Source organism: Oncorhynchus clarkii, chromosome 21 (genome assembly GCF_045791955.1).
Source record: "Oncorhynchus clarkii lewisi isolate Uvic-CL-2024 chromosome 21, UVic_Ocla_1.0, whole genome shotgun sequence".
NCBI classification, from domain to species: domain Eukaryota; kingdom Metazoa; phylum Chordata; class Actinopteri; order Salmoniformes; family Salmonidae; genus Oncorhynchus; species Oncorhynchus clarkii.
This window is the reverse complement of record NC_092167.1, coordinates 12,368,309-12,389,819: the sequence shown is the minus strand read 5'-3', so window position 1 is coordinate 12,389,819 and position 21,511 is coordinate 12,368,309. Positions and strand designations below refer to the sequence as shown.

Below are 21,511 nucleotides of genomic sequence, written 5' to 3'. Positions count from 1 at the left end.
TTTTTTATTTTATTTACAGAAAGCCACGGGCACACTCCAACCTTCAAACATCATTTACAAACGAAGCATTAGTGTGTTTAGTGAGTCCACCAGATCAGAGGCAGTAGGGATGAACAGAGATGTTCGGTTGATAAGTGCATGAATTTGACCATTTTTCTGTCCTGCTAAGTATTCAAAATGTAACAAGTACTTTTGGGTGTCAAGGAAAATGTATGGAGTAAAAAGTACAATATTTTCTCAAGGAATGTAGTGAAATAAAAGTACAAGCAGTCAAAAATATAAATAGTAAAATAAAGTACAGATACCCCCAAAAAACGACTTAAGTAGTACTTTAAAGTATTCTTACTTAAGTACTTTACACCACTGGAGATCACTGAAAACAGCAGCTCTGCTGCAGTAAATATCCACAGGCTGTGCACTGAAATTATTCCGCACTTCTGAGAATATACCAACAAATGTAGGTCTTTCAAACATGTAGGCCTAATATATAGGCAAAACAATGGTGGCTTGGGTTCCTCACTCAAAGTGTCATATGGGTCAGAAGGGCCTTGGGTCCCTAGACAGTATGGATGAGGTGAAATAGTTGGAAAATATTTTGTCTTGTACAACAGCACCCTCTAGAGGATTGACAGTGCATCACCCAAATGCACTTGATGGCAGTTGTACTTCGTTTTTAAATCTTTTGATTTAATGCCCACAGCAGTTTACCACGTTATTCTTTTAGTTTACTGACATTATAATTTATCATTTACACTCATAGAATATTCTGGAATTACTAGGCTACATGTGAGTGTGACATTAGTCTATATTATGAACAATTGAATAATCAGCTAGGTGGGATTCAGTATTTGTGCATAAATACAAATGCAGGGATTATGTTACAATATCACATTTCCGTTGTCTGTTTCATTTTTTCTTTACTTCTCAATAACTAACGATATCTGTGGGATTATAATAAATATCGCCACGTGACCATACGAATCGCAAAATACAAAACGCGTGAAGTCTGTCTCAAGTACGTTTCCGTACTGTTTTTGTCATGTGAGCGATTTTTAAGGAGAAGCATACAAATCCTCACACCTTACAAGTTTAGTATAGCTTTCTGTTATTTTTAATGGTTATGGTTGATAATAGTTATCACGCCAAGTTTAAAAGCAGAAGCAACGCTTAAATATACGCTTTAACACAGCTAACTACTTGACGTTTCTCTAACTTGCATCTGGATGGTGCAAATTGCAGCTGTCAGTCTGTTATCTGGTGATATGCGGTCCTTGAGCTATGTTCAGCTTGTTAGTTTGGATTTCACCGGAACCCTTTTCCCTCGTACAATTTGTCTTGGGGAGGCGGACAATGACTCGGTAAAATATCAGCAGCTAGACAATTATTCAGCGATCTTTCATTGTGTCCATGTTTTCAGACATAGGCAATCCTTGAAAACATTTGTGTAGTCTCAATGCTCACGGCGTTAGTGTATCCACCTCCTAGGGACAGTTATACATACTGTAGCCTACCAATGACATGTATCAACTCGTTTTTTTGCCAGTTATTTACCCACCTACGTGGCAACATATACATCATTTTCCAGAAGTCATAAACTGCTCTGTCCACTCTCCAATTGCCCACTCGTTGTCCAGCTGTGCCTTTCTAGTCCCTGTACTGTAAATAACAACTCTTGCTTTAGAGGGTCTCTGACTCATTCCCTCCAGTCACGATAAGAGGGTCAAGAGTGAAATAGTAGATGCCATAACAGTCCTCTTATCACATTCCTTGACCTTCAACATATCTTATATCTATGGAAACAAAATGTCCTGACTGTACCCGTGGCCTTGAGACCAAAACCTTGACATGAACTGTTATTATTTTTGAACAGCTGAATGAACTTATCGTGGGTGACACCAGTGGAAAGCTGCATGTGTACAAGAACGATGACTCCAAGCCTTGGATCACTAGAACATGTGTGGGCATGATAAGTGGCTGCTTAGAGGGTATTTGATCACCTCTCTTTGAGTTCAAATATCGTCACGTTTAAGTACAACTGCAGTGGCGTTAAAGAGGGGTTTTGAACACCCCTGCCTGCACATCTGATTTCTGTTGTTATTTTAGCAGATTTAGACAAATATTTAATGAAGTATCTTTTTTGTTTCTTCTTTAGCTCACCGGTGTTGGTGTTGGAGACATCTGCAACAACGGAAGGGTGGGTGTGCAGAAACTGCATAGTCCTCCAGTCAGATGAGGAATAGTGGTGTCATTTTCCCCTTGCATCCAATGAGTGCTATCATCTAACTATTCACCGCCTTAACTTATCCATCAGAACTTTGTAGTTGCTGTGGGTGCAGAGGGATGGTTTCACCTGTTTGACCTGTCTGCAGTGGCAGGAGCCATGTCAGATTCATCCAGCCAGCAGGAGGCGCTGTTCTCTGACGACCAGAAACCCTGCTTCTCTCAGCACATTCCTGCCAGCACCAAAGTCATCCTTATTAGTGACATAGGTAACCTCTCTGTTCTGCACCCATTTCATCCTAGATGTAGGGACCCTCAATGCAATTGACCGTTTCTGTTTTGACTGCTTTATTCTCAGCCGTGTGTGTGTGTGTGTGTGTGTGTGTGTGTGTACGCTTTGCAGATGGGGATGGGCGCAGTGAGCTTGTAGTGGGATACACAGACCGTGTGGTGAGAGCGTTCCGCTGGGAGGAGCCCAACGATTCTTCAGACCTGAGCTCTGGACAGCTGGTCCTGCTGAAGAAGTGGCTTCTGGAGGGACAGGCAGGTCTATACACAAACATGGAATATGTCAATCAAAGGCTGAAAAACTCCTGAGGGGTTTCCTACGGAGTAATCTAGATTACTCTACTCAGGGTTTTCTTACCATCTTCAGCAAGCTTTACATTCCAGCTCAGGCTTGGTCCGTACTACGACGGTGGATATTGCTCGTCCGCCTGCCGCTAAACTCTAACAGGCTTGTAACTGCGCATGTCGCACATGGCTAGTCGCTCTCTTCGTTGTGACAATGCTGAAACCTTCATCTATGAATTAATCAGTGCCACATTTTTATTTGTTCTGAGAGAAAAAATCTCTTGCAAGTTCAGCAGGCTATGGTGTGAAATAGGCTATTAAAAGTGCCGTCTTTATTTTCCAACTTTTCGTTAAGGCCGTCTTTGGTGTGTTTATCAATGCACAAGCACCTTCCCACTCCTATTGATATTTGTTATTTATTAAGTCACACAAAAGTGTTACGTTGCGTGAAGTTTAAAATGCATTCTATCATTACTAAATGTGAAATGTGATATCTTAACATTAGTATTTTGTAGCACACAAAAAACATTTGATTAATAAAATATTGAGTCAGTCGTCTTCCTCAAATGAAGGGGATGATGCAGTCTTTGCAAGAGGGAGTGAATCTGAGTTAATTGATCCTCAACTCGTGGCTCAGTCATTTCATTCAGGGTAAGTGGAGTTAGCTTGCCCAGGAGCAGGTTCGTTCTGAAAGATTCGTTGCCATAGAAATTGACCTGGCTAAAAGCTGAGCTACTTTTGTATGACCGGTTATCCCAAGTTGAACTCTGGCCCGACATATAAACCCCACATAACACTGGATGACTTCACATCCTGTAAAGTGTACACTCTACTATTTCTAATCCATTATTTCCTCCTGTGACAGGTGGACAGCCTGTCAGTAAACCCAGACCTACAGGGTTTTCCTGAACTGATGGTGTCCCAGCCTGGTTGTGGCTCTGCCATCCTGCTGTGCACATGGACACAACAGGACTCCTCTGAGGCGGGGCCTGGGGAGGAGGCTCCACCCACTCCTGGCAGGTACATACCACTGGACATGCAGAGCACCTAATACATATGCAGAGAACCTAATACATCTTTAGATGACTATGTTGGTGTCCAGCACTGAGTGCTGCTGTAAACATATGAATAATTCATTCCATTTCTATGGCTTTAATGTTTTCCTTAACCCTGTGAGAACCAGTGGTCTGTAGGTCTTGAGCTGTTTTAGTTCTTTACATTTTTTTATCAGACTGTCATTTTATTATTATTAATATTATTATTATATGCAGTTTAAACAATACTCTTGATGCCATTAACAATTGTAAGCATAAAATGTTGGTAATTTTAGTATGTGAACAATGTGATCGTGTAGTTTTTTGTGTGTTCCAGGCACACTGAAACTGATGGACAGTTCAGAGCAGTTGAAGTGGTCAGTGCAGGTGGATCACCAGCTTTTTGCTCTGCAGAAGCTGGACATCACAGTGAGTTTATAAAAACAGTATATGTTTTTTTTGAGTGACTGCCTGTGACCGTGCGGTTTTTGACTGTGCCTCTTGTCTCCAGGGCGACGGCAGAGAGGAGGTGGTGGCGTGTGCCTGGGACGGTCAGACCTACATCATCGACCACAACCGCATGGTGGTGCGCTTCCAGTTTGACGAGAACGTCAATGCTTTCAGTGCAGGTGACATCTCATTCTGAACCACACATTCTTGTCATGTATACCTGATTTACGTGATGACTAAGCAAATGATATTGACAGTATTAATACAATAAATGTTTACAGCTCATGTCACCATTAGATGGCAGTGTTGGACTTCAGGCTCACATAAACAAGCTACATCCTCTCTATCTCCCACTCTCTCGCTCGCTGTCAAATGCTGTCTCTCCAATTTCTGCACGAGCCCCAGTGCCTCTGAGAGCAGAGAGAGGTCCTATTGTTATCTAATAAGAGGATTAAAGAAATGGGCAAGAGAGAATCAAATGAAATTATTTTTGTCACATGCTTCTTAAACAACAGGTGTGGAGTAACTGTGAAATGCTAATTTACGGGCGCTTTTCAACAGCGCAGAGGATAATACAAATAATAATAATACCACAAGGAATAAATGCAGAATGTGTAACGATGAACGCATGTTGAAGCTACAGACAGGACTATCAGAGTCAGTGTGTGAACAACACACACTCAGGGGTCATCCATGCTTTGTCTCTGTGGTTATTGGAATGAATTAGTTCAGCCTCACCACTGTTGGCATTGCTTGCGAAACACACATTATTATAGGCCAGTGTTCACAGGGCCACAGTGATGAGCAAATATTTTCTTACAAAAAAACCTGCATTGTTGGTTAAGGACTTGTCATTTCATGGTAAGGTCTACGACACCTGTTGTATTCGGCGCATGTAACAAATAACATCTGATTTTATTTATTTGATTTGAACAATCCTATTTCTAAGCCTCTCCTATTGTCACTGAATGTATATTTTACTGTAATGACTAGGGCCTGGAGTTTTTCCTGATTAAGACATGTGATTAGGGGAAACTCTTGTTGTCTAACCGGCCTTAGATGTTGGTGTTTAACAGGTCAGTACACCTGTAAGGATGGCAAGAACAGCCCCTGTCTGGTGTACGTCAGCTTCAACCACAAGATCTATGTGTACTGGAGGGTGGAGCTGGAGCGCATGGAGCCCACCCATCTCCTTAGGGTCCTGGAGGAGAGGCCAGAGTTCAAGGCCCGGCTGGAGCAACTGGGAGTGGGCGAGTTGGAGTTAAACAACAATGTAAACCTAAAAGCTACTCTCACTCAAACCATATCAAGGAAAAAAATGAGTTAGTTCTAACCTCCTCCGCAGGCTCGTTACTAGAGAGAGCCGACAGGTGGACTAAGTAGGTCAAAATACAAAAATAATCTTGCATGTAATTTAATTAGAACGCAGCACCAGGTAGAAAGCTCCTGGTTTTCCCTGTCCACCATTTTGTTTAGTTCCCCATTAACTCAGCTAATGCTACCTGACACACAAACAGTGCATGTACTGTTCTGTATTCATGTCCTCTAACTGAGAGTAAGGGAAACAGATGAAATGTGTGTGTCCTCTACTCGTCTAAATGTATGTAAAACCTGTCCCCGCCAGCAGACTGTTGTTCTGATGCGTGACTGGAGTATTTATAGAGGCAGAGGCTGGAATCCACGCATTCACTCCTGTGGAGCAGACGGGACCACTCTCTTCATCTCTCTCTCTGCCTCTCTCTTCTTTGCTCTCTATATCCCAGGGGAATTCTCTCTCAGCAGGCTAGCAACACTGTCAAAGGGCTGCCCAGATTCACAAACACATCACACACACACACACACACACACACACACACACACACACACACACACACACACACACACACACACACACACACACACACACACACACACTGAGGGACACATCTAGAGACGTACAGAAGATCCATCACACAGCTGTTCATTGTAGGGTGTGGGTGGACATGCACAGGACAGACTGGGGATATACAGTTGAAGTCGGAAGTTTACATACACCTTAGCCAAATACATTGTTATTCACAATTCCTGACATTTAATCCTAGTAAGAATTCTCTGTCTTAGGTCAGTTAGAATCACCACCACCTTATTTTAAGAATGTGAAATGTCAGAATAATAGTAGAGAGAGTAATTTATTTCAGCTTTTATTTCTTTCATCACATTCCCAGTGGGTCAGAAGTTTACATACACGCAATTAGTATTTGGTAGCATTGCCTTTAAATAGTTTAACTTGGGTCAAACATTTCGGGTAACCTTCCACAAGCTTCCCACAATAAGTTGGGGTAGTCAGGTGTGTAGGCCTCCTTGCTCGCACACGCTTTTTCAGTTCTGCCCACAGTTTTCCTATGGGATTGAGGTCAGGGCTTTGTGATGGCCATTCCAATACCTTGACTTTGTTGTCCTTAAGCCATTTCGCCACAACTTTGGAAGTATGCTTGGGGTCATTGTCCATTTGGAAGAACCATTTGCGACCAAGCTTTAACTTCCTGACTGATGTCTTGAGATGTTGCTTCAATATATCCACATAATTTTCCATCCACATAATTTTCCTGCCTCATGATGCCATCTATTTTGTGAAGTGCACCAGTCCCTCTTGCAGCAAATCACCCCCACAACATGATGCTGCCACCCCCTTGCTTCACAGTTGGGATGGTGTTCTTTGGCTTGCAAGCCTCCCTCTTTTTCCTACAAACATAACAATGGTCATTATGGCCAAACAGTTCTATTTTTGTTTCATCAGACCAGAGGACATTTCTCCAAAAAGTACGATCTTTGTCCCCATGTGCAGTTGCAAACCGTAGTCTGGCTTTTTTATGGCGGTTTTGGAGCAGTGGCTTCTTCCTTGCTGAGCAGCCTTTCAGGTTATGTTGATATAGGACTGGTTTTACATTTTCCTCCAGAATCTTCACAAGGTCCTTTGCTGTTGTTCTGGGATTGATTTGCATTTTCGCACTAAAGTGCATTCATCTCTAGGAGACAGAACGTGTCTCCTTCCTGAGCGGTATGACGGCTGCGTGGTCCCATGGTGTTTAAACGTGCGTACTATTGTTTGTACAGATGAAGGTGGTACCTTCAAGCATTTGGAAATTGCTCCCAAGGATGAACCAGAATTCTGGAGGTCTACAATTTTTCTTCTGAGGTCTTGGCTGATTTCTTTTGATTTCCCCATGATGTCAAGCAAAGAGGCACCAAGTTTGAAGGTAGGCCTTGAAATACATCTACAGGTACACCTCCAAATGACTCAAATTATGTCAATTAGCCTATCAGAAGCTGCTAAAGCCATGATGTCATTTTCTGGAATTTTCCAAGCCCGTTTAAACGCACAGTCAACTTAGTGTATGTAAACATCTGACCCACTGGAATTGTGATACAGTGAATTATAAGTGAAATAATCTGTCTGTAAACAAGTGTTGGAAAAAGTACTTGTGTCATGCACAACGTAGATGTCCTAACCGACTTGCCAAAACTATAGTTTGTTAACAAGACATTTGTGGAGTGGTTGAAAAACGAGTTTTAATGACTCCAACGTAAGTGTATGTAAACTTCCGACTTCAACTGTAAGAAATAGTAATGGTGTCTTTTTGTAGGCACCACTCTGCCATGGTTCGTTGGGCAAGGCCTATGGGTAAATGAATGGCGTTTTGGGATATACGCGATGAAAGAAGGTTGGTGGTAAACACAGGTTTAGGAGATCTTGTTCTATGAGATAATCTTCACCCGCTAACATAACTTTTTTTTGTGAATTCTGAAGCATTTATGTCATCAAAAAAAGCACACAGAGCACATGAAAGGCTTCAGAATTCATAAAGGCCACGTTTACTGCCTGATATTATCTCATCGAACAAAACGTAGAAGATCTCCTAAGCCTGTGTCAACCTCAGACCTTATTTTCGGCGTTTATCCCAAAACCCTGTTCTTTCCCATTCATTTCCCCCAAAGAAACGAACCAGAGGTATCTCTTTTCAGTTTTTTTTTAGGACGACAAGCTGCCGAGCTCTATTCAGGCTTATCTTTCTGCTGCATGAGCACTATCTCCATCTGTCCCTGGGCTGAATGACATAGACTGCACTACATAATACAGTAGCTAGCTTCCTGTCTGTTTATGTTTGTGTTGCGTATGCACGTACTGTGTGACTGTTCGTTTGTACTATACTCTGCTGCTCTGCATGGCCCTCTCTGTCGGAGCCAGTAGCTGCTGTGCTCACAGAGTGACAGATGGTCCAGCTACCAGACCCAGTGGAGGCTGCTGAGGGGAGAACGGCTCATAATAATGGCCGGAACGGCGTAAATAGAATGGCATCAAACCCCTGGAAACCATGTGTTTGATGTATTTGATACCATTTCCTGATTCTGCTCCAGTCATTACAACGAGCCCGTCCTCCCAAAGTAAGGTACCACCAACCTCCTGTGCATGACACTGACAGCTTCTATATAAACACTGCCATCCTGGCTACAGGGCAGACACGCTGTTGAACTGTCTCCTGTTTCAACAACAGAATGAAGCACTAGCAGGGTAAATCAATTTGGCCCAAAGAAATGATCATTAATCCCTTAATTAGCCTCTTGATTAAATCAAAGGTCTGGTGAGCTGACTGCTCGCCTAAATGATTACATAGTCTGCAGATAGCCATTTCAGGTAGGCCTTATTCATAAAAAAAATCAAAAGATTTCCTAACAACAGTTAAGCCTAGTAGCTTCCTGTTCCTGCAGCGTGTTAATAATTGAACCCCTGGGCGTGTTGGTGCTCCTTCCCGGGATTTCAGAGAACTGTTACCTAACTCATCATGAGACACATAGTGGTCATGGAGACAGGGCTGGGGGGGAGGGCAGAGAGAGAGAGAGGGGGTAGGGACAGAGAGAGAGGGGGTAGGGACAGAGAGAGAGGGGGTAGGGACAGAGAGAGAGAGGGGGTAGGAACAGAGGGGGTAAGGACAGAGAGAGACAAATGGGGTAGGGACAGAGACAAAGGGGGTAGGGGCAGAGAGAGAGAGGGGGTAGGGACAGAGGGGGTAGGGACAGAGAGAGGGGGGGGGGTAGGGACAGAGAGAGAGAGGGGGTAGGGACAAAGGGGGTAGGGACAGAGAGAGAGAGGGGGGGTAGGGACAGAGAGAGAGAGGGGGGGTATGGACTGAGAGAGAGAGGGGGTAGGGACAGAGGGGGGTAGGGACAGAGAGAGACAAAGGGGGTATGGACAGAGAGAGACAAAGGGGGTAGGGACAGAGAGAGACAGAGGGGGTAGAGACAGAGAGAGACAGAGGGGGTAGAGACAGAGGGGGTAGAGACAGGGGGGGTAGAGACAGAGAGAGACAGAGAGGGGGGAGGGACAGAGGGGGTAGGGGGAGAGAGAGAGAGGTAGGGAGGGAGGTAGGGAGAGAAGGGGTAGGGACAGAGAGAGAGAGGGTAGGGACAGAGAGAGAGGGGGTAAGGACACAGAGAGAGAGAGAGAGGGGATAGGGACAGAGAGGGACAGAAGGGGTAGGGACAGAGAGGGACAGAGGGGGTAGGGACAGAAAGGGACAGAGGGGGTAGGGACAGAGAGGGACAGAGGGTAGGGAGAGAGAGAGAGGGAGGGGAGGTAGGGAGAGAAGGGGTAGGGACAGAGAGAGACAGAGGGGGTAGGGGCAGAGGGGGGTAGTGACAGAGAGAGACAGAGGGGGTAGGGACAGAGAGGGACAGAGAGAGACAGAGGGGGTAGGGACAGAGAGAGACAGAGGGGGTAGGGACAGAGAGAGACAGAGGGGGTAGGGACAGAGAGAGACAGAGGGGGTAGGGACAGAGAGAGAGGGGGGGGGGGGACAGAGAGAGAGAGAGGGGGTAGGGACAGAGAGAGAGAGAGGGGGTAGGGACAGCGAGAGAGGGGGGGTAGGGACAGAGAGCGAGAGAGAGGGGAGGGGGTAGGGACAGAGAGAGACAGAGGGGGTAGGGACAGAGAGGGACAGAGAGAGACAGAGGGGGTAGGGACAGAGAGAGACAGAGGGGGTAGGGACAGAGAGAGACAGAGGGGGTAGGGACAGAGAGAGAGAGGGGGTAGGGACAGAGAGGGACAGAGGGGGTAGGGAGAGAGAGGGACAGAGGGAGGGAGAGAGAGAGAGGGGAGGTAGGGAGAGAAGGGGTAGGGAGAGTAAGGGAGGAGTAGGGAGAGGGGTTTGGGAGAGAGAAGGGAGTGGAAGAGAAAGAGGCTCAAAGAGAGGGAGATGTTAGAGAGAAAAGGAGCGACAGACTGTAGCTAGAGAGAGAGAGGTCCTTATGGCTAAACCCAGTTTGCAGTGTGACATCAGTTTATTGCTGATAGCGCTGCCTGTGTGTGTAGCTGTCGCCTGTCACCAAGTCTGAGTTCCACACACAATGGTAGACATCTTCACCCACCCATCACAAATAACAACCAAACACATCCCCCTTCTCTGACTGTCGACAGACCTGAGGTATTATATATGAGTCATTTCTTAATAACACGGAAGGGAGTAAAGTAAATGTATCTACAGTGTGTTTATCAGGAAGCTTATTTTCTCTGGCTTCACAATGTGACAATGCAGGATAATTCTGTCTGTTGCTGTACAAGGCGTCGTGAGGAGAGATGCATGTTGTTATACCTATGGGGACTTTTATCTCTCTCTGCTTGTGTTTATTTCAGCAGTAAATTAATCATCTGAATGTCTTCTCAGCAGCGTTGCCATGCAGATGGTACAGTTTACTTTGTACCACCACTCTCGGGTGTTTCACTGTGGCAAGCTAAAACATTTATGTCAAGTGAACCTGTGTACCTGTCTGCAGTATGTCATTACTATGTAAATATGGGTTTGAACAACACTTACAAAGTTGGGCCCTCAACAAGAAAGCTCAGACATGCAGCTACTACATACTGCCTGTGTGCATCTCTTGATTTAACATCCTGCCCTAATGCATTTTCTTTAAGGGGCCAGCTAAATGAATGGCCCATCCGTAATGCATGCCACCCTGCTTCTGCATGATGATGTCACACTTTTTCTGCATTACCTTCCCTAAAGCAACCATGGTTATGCATTCTAAACTCCCCAGTTTAAGTGAATGCTGGTAGAAGAGCTCCCCAGAGCAGCAGGGAGCTCCTCCGCTGGCTCAGCCGTGATTTATTCATCTAAAGCAGTGCTCTCATCTGCATTTCAAAACCCACTCTGACTCAACCCCACTAAAGACAGAGTTTAATACAGAGCGACTCGGTCGAGCCACTGCGGTTCAGTTTTTTTGTTGTGACCCTTCCCTGTCCTAAGGCAATGTGCCGGTTTGACAGAGTTAATGTGCGATAGGTTCAACCACCAATATTTATTCCCGGCTTTTCATCTTGTAAGTTATACCAAATGTCGGCCATTTTACTCCCATTCTTTCTGTCTTTTTGTTCTGTGATCGTTGATCCTCAAGGATCTGGAGAGGTACTGCTGTTACATAATTACCAACAGCGTTATGTGACTTGACCATCAGCGTAGCAGCAAGACTGTACGCTCCCCTCCCCTTCATGGGCCAAGGCCCTGCAGTGCAGTGTGTACTGTATGTGTGTGTCTAGACTCTGGGCTCAGGTGTCTCTTGGGTATCATACTCTAGAGCTCCCCTTCATGGGCCAAGGCCCTGCAGTGCAGTGTGCACCAAAGCATGGACACTTTGTTTTTCATCTGTTTAGTTTCACTTCTCAAGGTTAGAAGTTGCATACAGGTAGCTGCCAAAATAATGGAAACAAAGAGAAATCGAAAGCAGGTGCTTCCACACAGGTGTGGTTCCTGAGTTAGTTAAGTGTTTAACATCATGCTTAGGGTCATGTAAAAAAATATATAAATCTGGGCAGGCCATTATTTCGCCTACCATGGCTATGCCCCCATAGGATGACTATGCCCCCATAGGATGACTATGCCCCCATAGGATGACTATGCCCCCATAGGATGACTATGCCCCCATAGGCTGACTATGCCCCCATAGGATGACTATTGGATGACTATGCCCCCATAGGATGACTATGCCCCCATAGGATGACTATGCCCCCATAGGATGACAATGCCCCCATAGGATGACAATGCCCCCATAGGATGACTATGCCCCCATAGGATGACTATGCCCCCATAGGCTGACTATGCCCCCATAGGATGACTATGCCCCCATAGGATGACTATGCCCCCATAGGCTGACTATGCCCCCATAGGATGACTATTGGATGACTATGCCCCCATAGGATGACTATTGGATGACTATGCCCCCATAGGATGACTATGCCCCCATAGGATGACTATGCCCCCATAGGATGACTATGCCCCCATAGGATGACTATGCCCCCATAGGATGACTATGCCCCCCCATAGGATGACAATGCCCCCATAGGATGACAATGCCCCCATAGGATGACTATGCCCCCATAGGATGACTATGCCCCCATAGGCTGACTATGCCCCCATAGGATGACTATGCCCCCATATGCTGACTATGCCCCCATAGGATGACTATGCCCCCATAGGATGACTATGCCCCCATAGGCTGACTATGCCCCCATAGGATGACTATTGGATGACTATGCCCCCATAGGATGACTATGCCCCCATAGGATGACTATGCCCCCATAGGATGACTATGCCCCCATAGGATGACAATGCCCCCATAGGATGACTATGCCCCATAGGATGACAATGCCCCCATAGGATGACTATGCCCCCATAGGATGACTATGCCCCCATAGGATGACTATGCCCCCATAGGATGACTATGCCCCCATAGGATGACTATGCCCCCATAGGATGACTATGCCCCATAGGATGACTATGCCCCCATAGGATGACAATGCCCCCATAGGATGACTATGCCCCCATAGGATGACTATGCCCCCATAGGATGACTATGCCCCCATAGGATGACTATGCCCCCATAGGATGACTATGCCCCCATAGGATGACAATGCCCCCATAGGATGACTATGCCCCATAGGATGACAATGCCCCCATAGGATGACTATGCCCCCATAGGATGACTATGCCCCCATAGGATGACTATGCCCCCATAGGATGACTATGCCCCATAGGATGACTATGCCCCCATAGGATGACAATGCCCCCATAGGATGACTATGCCCCCATAGGATGACTATGCCCCCATAGGATGACAATGCCCCCATCCACAGCGTTTTCCACCACCATCAACAAAACACCAAAATATGGAATTTCTTGTGGAGGAGGTGTGTCTCATCCCTCCAATAGAGTTCCACGCCCTATTAAGACATTTTTATGTCGGTGTTTCCTTTATTTTGGCAGTTTCCTGTACGTTCATTAAGGTATTTAATGAACCGGTGATGGGAACTGTAGAATGATGTGTGTGTTCTATGTCCTCCTTCCTCTCTGTTAATCATTATATTCATGGGTCTGGCCAGGCTGTTCAACAAGTTACGTGATTATGTTTTTAGGTTGATCGTTGCGCCCATTACTGTGGCATGAGAAAAACAACGCTGATTTATGCCCTTATATGTAGCCGGCTCATTGGTCAGCAGCATTCCTATCAGCTTTGTCGAGACTTGTTCCTGTTTTGCCCGTTAATGGTCAAACGGTTGGCACGTCCATGTGTCACGCTGCTTCCCAGGACCTGTGTCTCTGTGCGTCAAGACTGAAGGGACAGAAAAACACTGCATTCTATAACTGGGTTCCACTTGGGTCTCGACTTCTGACTCCGTCTGCCGACTAAGGCCTCTGACTGCAGTCCCAGTACTTGCTACATCACGTGGTTATTCAGTATATCAAATCTTCTAATGTTAGGTTCTTAAGTGTTTGTCTACTTTATATAGACGTGTGTCAAGCCCCTGCAAATAGAGTAATGTCAAGACCAGCAATTGGTTCCATATTTGATTTCTTTATTTATTTCCCACATAGGACACAGCTGGCCTGGTATAATAAATGCAACATGGAGGAGTGGAATGGTTCCTGTGTGAATTTGACCTTTGCCCTGATATTTCCCCAATGCCATCAGGCTGGATGTTACACTATCTAATACAGAAGCAGCAGACAGATGACCCTGGGAACTAACCACCCAGGGGTAATGTCCCCACCAGCTGTGTGTGTGTGTGTGTGTGTGTGTGTGTGTGTGTGTGTGTGTGTGTGTGTGTGTGTGTGTGTGTGTGTGTGTGTGTGTGTGTGTGTGTGTGTGTGTGTGTGTGTGTGTGTGTGTGTGTTTAAGCAATGGGAGCTATTCTTGTCACCACTCTCCTGTAGTTTTTACCATTTATATTGATAGTCAGTGTTGACATCTGTTTAGTCTCACTTGTCCAGGTTAGAAGTTAGAGCTCGTAACAGAAGTTCATTAGGGAATAGAGTAAACCGACAGTGGGGACTGTAGAATGATGTGTGTTGTATGTCCTCCTTCCGTTCTGTTAATCATTATATTCATGGGTCTGGCCAGGCTGTTCAACACGTTTTGGGATTATGTTTTTAAGTTGTCTCTCCCATTACCGTGGCATAAGAAAAACAGCACTTTTTTTTTTGACTGTGTGTAATGGACGGAGGACTTTCTCTCTCTCTCAGAGATAGAGAATGTTATCATTTCATGTGCTTCCACAGAGCATAGCTACCGGGTTAGTGTAATCGCAGGAAGGTTGAAAACAACTGTTCTGATGAAGCAGAATGGTGAGGCTATGATCAGGGCGTCTCTAAACACACTCTATAATGGATGCATTTGTATCACTGTAAATGAAGGATACATTTTATTTTGTCTGCTGTTATTGAAGTTGATTTGCAACATGTCATTTTATTTACACTACATAATATCATTTTGGGTAAAGCATCAACAGCTATAATTACCTTAGAAGAAAGGGGTACATTTGAATGTCATTACAAATGATAATAATCGAGTTATAATTGAAGTTAAAGCTGGAGGGGGAAAAAATCTGATATGGTGTTGAAGGCATTAGGCTGTAAGAGCTTTAGCCAACATAAAAGGGTTTGGAAAACGTTCCCCTTTGAGTCCCATCTAAGCTCAAAGACAGGGCTAATAATAAGTACTGTCGGAAATAGTATTTCCTCTATGCGGGAAAAGAAAATGGTCCTACTCTGAAAACTGACAGCCGCCTCTCGTACAAACAGCCTTTACGGAAAAACCCCATGAACTTCACGTGATCTTATGTGAAATGAATGTGATAACATGTAAAGCGACGTGTGATAACATCAACCAACACATGAAAATGTGATCACGTGAAGTGTTCCAAAAACATGATTTCAACGTGAAATATCGTGTGATTTGTCACATGTCGAATCATGTGTTTTTTTGTGTAAAGGAGTATCCCCCTCAAATCCTTCACCTTCGCCATCAGGTCACTCGGTTGTCATGGCAGTCTCCTCACATGACTAATAATAATATTGCGGGTCAGATAGCACTTGTGTGACACTAAAGAAGCCCCCTGATTACTAGGACTGAGACTGATTCATATTTCAGTTCAGCCATCATTGTCCCTTCAAGGTCTCCTCTGTCAAACACTGTATATCAATTCAAGGCGCTTTATTGGCATGGGAAACATACAGTTGAAGTCGGAAGTTTCTCACAATTCCTGAAATTTAATCCTAGTAAAAATTCCTCGTCTTAGATCAGTTAGGATCACCACTTTATTTTAAGAATGTGAAATGTCAGAATAATAGTAGAGAGAATGATTTACTTCAGGTTTTATTTCTTTCATCACATTCCCAGTGGATCAGAAGTTTACAATTAGTATTTGGTAGCATTGCCTTTAAATAGTTTAACTTGGGTTAAATGTTTCGGGTAGCCTTCCACAAGCTTCCCACAATAAGTTGGGTGAATTATGGCCCATTCCTCCTGACAGAACTGGTGTAACTGAGTCAGGTTTGTAGGCCTCCTTGCTCACACACGCTTTTTCAGTTCTGCCCACAAATTTTCTATAGGATTGAGGTCAGGGCTTTGTGATGGCCACTCCAATACCTTGACTTTGTTTTCCTTAAGCCATTTTGCCACAACTTTGGAGGTATGCTTGGGGTCATTGTCCATTTGGAAGATCCATTGACGACCAAGCTTTAACTTCCTGACTGATGTCTTGAGATGTTGCTTCAATATATCCACATAATTTTCCTTATGATGCCATCTATTTTGTGAAGTGCACCAGTCCCTCCTTCAGCAAAGCACCCCCACAACATGATGCTGCCACCCCCGTGCTTCACGTTTGGGATGGTGTTCTTCGGCTTGCAAGCATCCCCCCTTTTCCTCCAAACATAACGACGGTCATTATGGCCAAACAGTTCCATTTTTGTTTCATCCGACCAGAGGACATTTCTCTAAAAAGTACGATCTTTGTCCCCATGTGCAGTTGCAAACCGTAGTCTGGCTTTTTTATGACGGTTTTGGAGCAATGGCTTCTTCCTTGCTGAGCGGCCTTTCAGGTTATGTTGATATAGGACTCGTTTTTACTGTGGATATAAATACTTTTGTACCTGTTTCCTCCAGCATCTTCACAAGGTCCTTTACTGTTGTTCTGGGATTGATTTGCACTTTCGCACCATAGTACGTTCATCTCTAGGAGACAGAACGTGTCTCCTTCCTGAGCGGTGTGACGGCTGCGTGGTCCCATGGTGTTAATACTTGCATACTATTGTTTGTTCAGATGAACGTGGTACCTTCAGACGTTTGGAAATTGCTCCCAAGGATGAACCAGAATTCTGGAGGTCTATAATTATTTTTCTGAGGTCTTGGCTGATTTCTTTAGATTTTCCCATGATGTCAAGCAAAGAGGCACTGAGTTTGAAGGTAGGCTTTGAAATACATCCACAGGTACACCTCCAAATGACTCAAATTATGTAAATTAGCCTATCAGAAGCTGCTAAAGCCATGATGTCATTTTCTGGAATTTTCCAAAATGTTTAAAGGCACAGTCAACTTAGTGTATGTAAACTTCTGACCCACTGGAATTGTGATACAGTGAATTATAAGTGAAATAATCTGTCCGTAAACAATTGTTGGAAATATTACTTGTGTCATGCACAAAGCAGATGTCCTAACCGGCTTGCCAAAACTATAGTTTGTTAACAAGACATTTTTGGAGTGGTTGAAAAACCAACCTAATTGTTTGTAAACTTCCGACTTCAACTCAAAGTTTACATTGCCTAAGCAAGTGAAGTAGATAATATACAAAAGTGAAATTAACAATAAAAATGAACAGTAAACATTACTCACAGAAGTTCCAAAAGAATAAAGACATTTCAAATGTCATTATGTACAGTATATATACAGTGTTGTAACGATGTGCAAATGGTTGAAGTACAAAAGGGAAAATAAATAAACATAAATATGGGTTGTATTTACAATGGTGTTTGTTCTTCACTGGTTGCCCTTTTCTTGTGGCAACAGGTCACAAATCTTGCTGCTGTGATGGCACACTGTGGTATTTCACCCAGTAGATATGGGAGTTTATCAAAATCGGGTTTGTTTTCAAATTCTGTGTAATCTGAGGAAAATATGTGTCTCTAATATGGTCATACTTTTGGTAGGTGGTTAGGAAGTGCAGCTCAGTTTCCACCTCATTTTGTGGGCAGTGTGTACATAGCCTGTCTTCTCTTGAGAGCCAGGTCTGCCTGCGGCGGCCTTTCTCAATAGCAAGGCTATGCTCACTGAGTCTGTACATAGTCAAAGCTTTCCTTAAATTTGGGTCAGTCACAGTGGTCAGGTATTCTGCCACTGTTTACTCTCTGTTTAGGGCCAAATAGCATTCTAGTTTGCTCAGTTTTTTTTGTTAATTCTTTCCAATGTGTCAAGTAATTATCTTTTTGTTTTCTCATTCTCATTTGGTTGGGTCTAATTTTGTTGCTGTCCTGGGACTCTGCGGGGTCTGTTTGTGTTTGTGAATAGAGCCCCAGGACCAGCTTGCTTTGTGGGCTCTTCTCCAGGTTCATGTCTCTGTAGGTGATGGCTTTGTTATGGAAGGTTTAGGAATCGCTTCATTTTAGGTGGTTGTATAATTTAGCGGTTCTTTTCTGGATTTTGATAATTAGTAGGTATCATCCTAATTCTGCTCTGCACGCATTATTTGGTGTTTAACGTTGTACACGGAGGATATTTTTGCAGAAGTCTGCATGCAGAGTCTCAATTTTATATCTCTATAGGCCTACCTACCCCATTTCCATTCTATATCACAGTTTGTATGTGCCATTCTGTGTGTTACTAGCCCACATGCTCCCCTGATCTCTGTAGCACAGAATGAAATACAACAGTAAAGTATGCATGTATCTATGCTCAGTAGCCCCTCTGTGAGAGCCTCCATGCATAATCTGGGTCTGTTTGTACAATAAAGCCTTATTGATTTTCACATAATATCGCTGCAATGTTGCATTCATACAGGCTGAATAGCATCCATACAGGCTGAATAGCATCCATACAGGCTGAATAGCATCCATACAGACTTAATAGCATCCATACAGGCTGAATAGCATCCATACAGGCTGAATAGCATCCATACAGGCTGAATAGCATCCATACAGGCTGAATAGCATCCATACAGGCTGAATAGCATTCATACAGGCTGAATAGCATCCATACAGGCTGAATAGCATCCATACAGACTGAATAGCATCCATACAGGCTGAATAGCATCCATACAGGCTGAATAGCATCCATACAGGCTGAATAGCATTCATACAGGCTGAATAGCATCCATACAGGCTGAATAGCATCCATACAGGCTGAATAGCATTCATACAGGCTGAATAGCATCCATACAGGCTGAATAGCATCCATACAGGCTGAATAGCATTCATACAGGCTGAATAGCATCCATACAGGCTGAATAGCATCCATACAGGCTGAATAGCATCCATACAGGCTGAATAGCATCCATACAGGCTGAATAGCATCCATACAGGCTGAATAGCATTCATACAGGCTGAATAGCATCCATACAGGCTGAATAGCATCCATACAGGCTGAATAGCATCCATACAGGCTGAATAGCATCCATACAGGCTGAATAGCATCCATACAGGCTGAATAGCATTCATACAGGCTGAATAGCATTCATACAGGCTGAATAGCATTCATACAGGCTAAATAGCATTCATACAGGCTGAATATTGAAGTAGTGTTGGTAGTTGTTTACAGACGCTTCATGAATTGTCTCAACCTGAATAGACATGGTAGTGTACTGTAATCAGTCCTGGTCCTTGTGAGTACATGAGAGCTGTTAGAAAGATGAGCCATAACAAAGTCCCTAGCCCATGAGACAACACTCATCTTGATGGAGATGTACTACTGTGCTTTTGCTGAGTCTCTGTGGTGGCTACAGTCTGTTCCAAACTGGCATGGTACCCCTGTGCGTGCTTAGGCTTGATGCTGGTGTGTGTGTGTGTGTGCGCGTGCGTGCGCTCTCGCTCAGGCTTGATCCCAGTGTCACCGTGACGGGTTCTGATCCTGACTGATAGCCCACCGGCCGCTATCTACCTCACAAGGGTCCTTGATGTGAGGGCTAGTCTCTGTTTCCCCCGCGGCCCCCACCATGTGGAGAGAGAGAGGAGGAATCTAAACCCAGAGAGTAATTTCTCTTTGACAGGCAAGACAAATCATCACATTGTGAGTTGACATACAGAATACAGACAGACAGCGTACAGAATACAGACAGACAGCATGCAGAATACAGACAAACGGGTTTCTACTCCACCCCACCAACCCTGTCTGTTTATTCTCAGGTCTATTACAATAGGAGCAGGTAACCTTGTCAATTATAATACTGTGTCAACACTGGCCCGTAATTTTGACTGCAATTGTGCTGCCTTGTCCGATATTTATTTTCATGTCATGATCTATTGCATGATTTGAAACAACACTTTTCTTTCAATTACCATAGTTACACCATTTAGCCTGCGATGCTTAAAAGCAACGAAGGCTCTTCCATTCGTGACCGGTTGGACATGGTCACACATTGACCATCTTTCATCAGTGGAACGCCTATGTAACCTGAGAGCCCATGTGTAGCGATGAAGACTCTGAGAGAGATTCAGTGTGTGATGGTTCTGTGAGTGAGATTGTTGTATCAGCCTTTCATCCACTGGGTCTGACTATGTCTCCTGCTTGGCTCTGCAGAGCCCCTCTCCTTCCAGTAAGTGAGAACGGTCTCCGGTACGGTGTCTATTTGTTGAGGCTGTCCGAAAATGGACACCGTACTCAAGGTCTGCGGGGAGGTGCTCTGTTACCCTGCAACACTCTTCTGAAGATGGCGAGAGACTTCAGACGTGGCTAGACTTTAGTGTGGGCGGCAAAAGAGGGTTAGATGCCTCACTGATGCCTCGAGTTTAATGTAGTTTTAACCATATGACTAACAGAATCACATGTGAGCAATAATCAAATCAAATTTTATTTGTCACATACACATGGTTAGCAGATGTTAATGCGAGTGTATTAACATCTGCTAACCATGTGTATGTGACAAATAAAATTTGATTTGATTTGAATAATACTTACTCTTATGTTTTATTCACAGCAGTTTTTAAGTAATCAAGCAAGAAAATAGCTTGGCGGAGGTCCGGAGGTGTCAAAAGCCCCAAAGTACAACGGAGACTACCATTACTGTTTCCTGTGTTCAGCGTTTACACCTTTGAATTATGCCGTTGTTCTCTGCAGAGGAACAAATGATGTGGCGACTTAGAGCTGTGACAGGATGTGGCCTGTGGTCAGTGAATAGCAAAGGAAAGTTGCTACTGGCCTCCCAAAGCATGCTGTGATGGCAAACTACAGTTTTGCACAGATGACTATGCTTTGGGTTATCTGTAGGGTGCTCGGGGGACGTTCTGTACCTCGCTTTGATGTAATGTAGCTCCGCAGAGTTCCTTCAATCTGTGTGCCTACACGTTTGAGCCCACGCGTTGCGTTTAAACCTAGGATAAGCCAGGGACGTCCCATGGCTCAGATGAAACCGTTACTGAGAGACAGTTCAGATGAGGTGATGTTTTTGTGACATGATAGCTGATACATCTGTAAAACAGACAGAAGACAGCAGCAGCAGCACAGGACAATAGCTTTTTAAATTGACACTGATCTGATTAGAAGTTTCCTTAGCTGAGGTCCATTTCTCTTCCAAAATTCACATTAGCAATGTTATTCTGAATCCTGTCTACTGCAGTACCTGTTCTTATTCCATCAGCACTGTGGACATGGAGAACAGTGGGAAAATAGTCTCTTGTGACAGCCTTAACATTGAAGCTGATTTGGTTCTGGGTGCCAAG

General features: G+C 44.3%; 2 protein-coding genes across 2 annotated transcripts; both read left to right on the top strand.

The window, feature by feature from the left end:
• The first annotated feature begins 2,165 nt into the window (after positions 1-2,165).
• On the top strand, positions 2,166-3,796 carry LOC139378548 (KICSTOR complex protein ITFG2-like). The gene is made up of 4 exons (XM_071120821.1): positions 2,166-2,194; positions 2,312-2,489; positions 2,624-2,767; positions 3,659-3,796. Exons 2-4 carry the CDS (start codon positions 2,381-2,383, stop codon positions 3,700-3,702), a joined length of 297 nt encoding a protein of 98 aa, XP_070976922.1. The 5' UTR covers positions 2,166-2,194; positions 2,312-2,380; the 3' UTR covers positions 3,703-3,796.
• LOC139379602 (KICSTOR complex protein ITFG2-like) lies at positions 3,711-15,646 on the top strand (the record flags this gene model as incomplete). The annotated part of the gene is made up of 6 exons (XM_071122397.1): positions 3,711-3,813; positions 4,165-4,256; positions 4,339-4,456; positions 5,354-5,550; positions 11,706-11,716; positions 15,577-15,646. Coding segments are annotated over 6 exons (591 nt in total), but the record flags the coding sequence as incomplete, so codon positions are not given.
• Between the last annotated feature and the right edge of the window lie 5,865 nt (positions 15,647-21,511).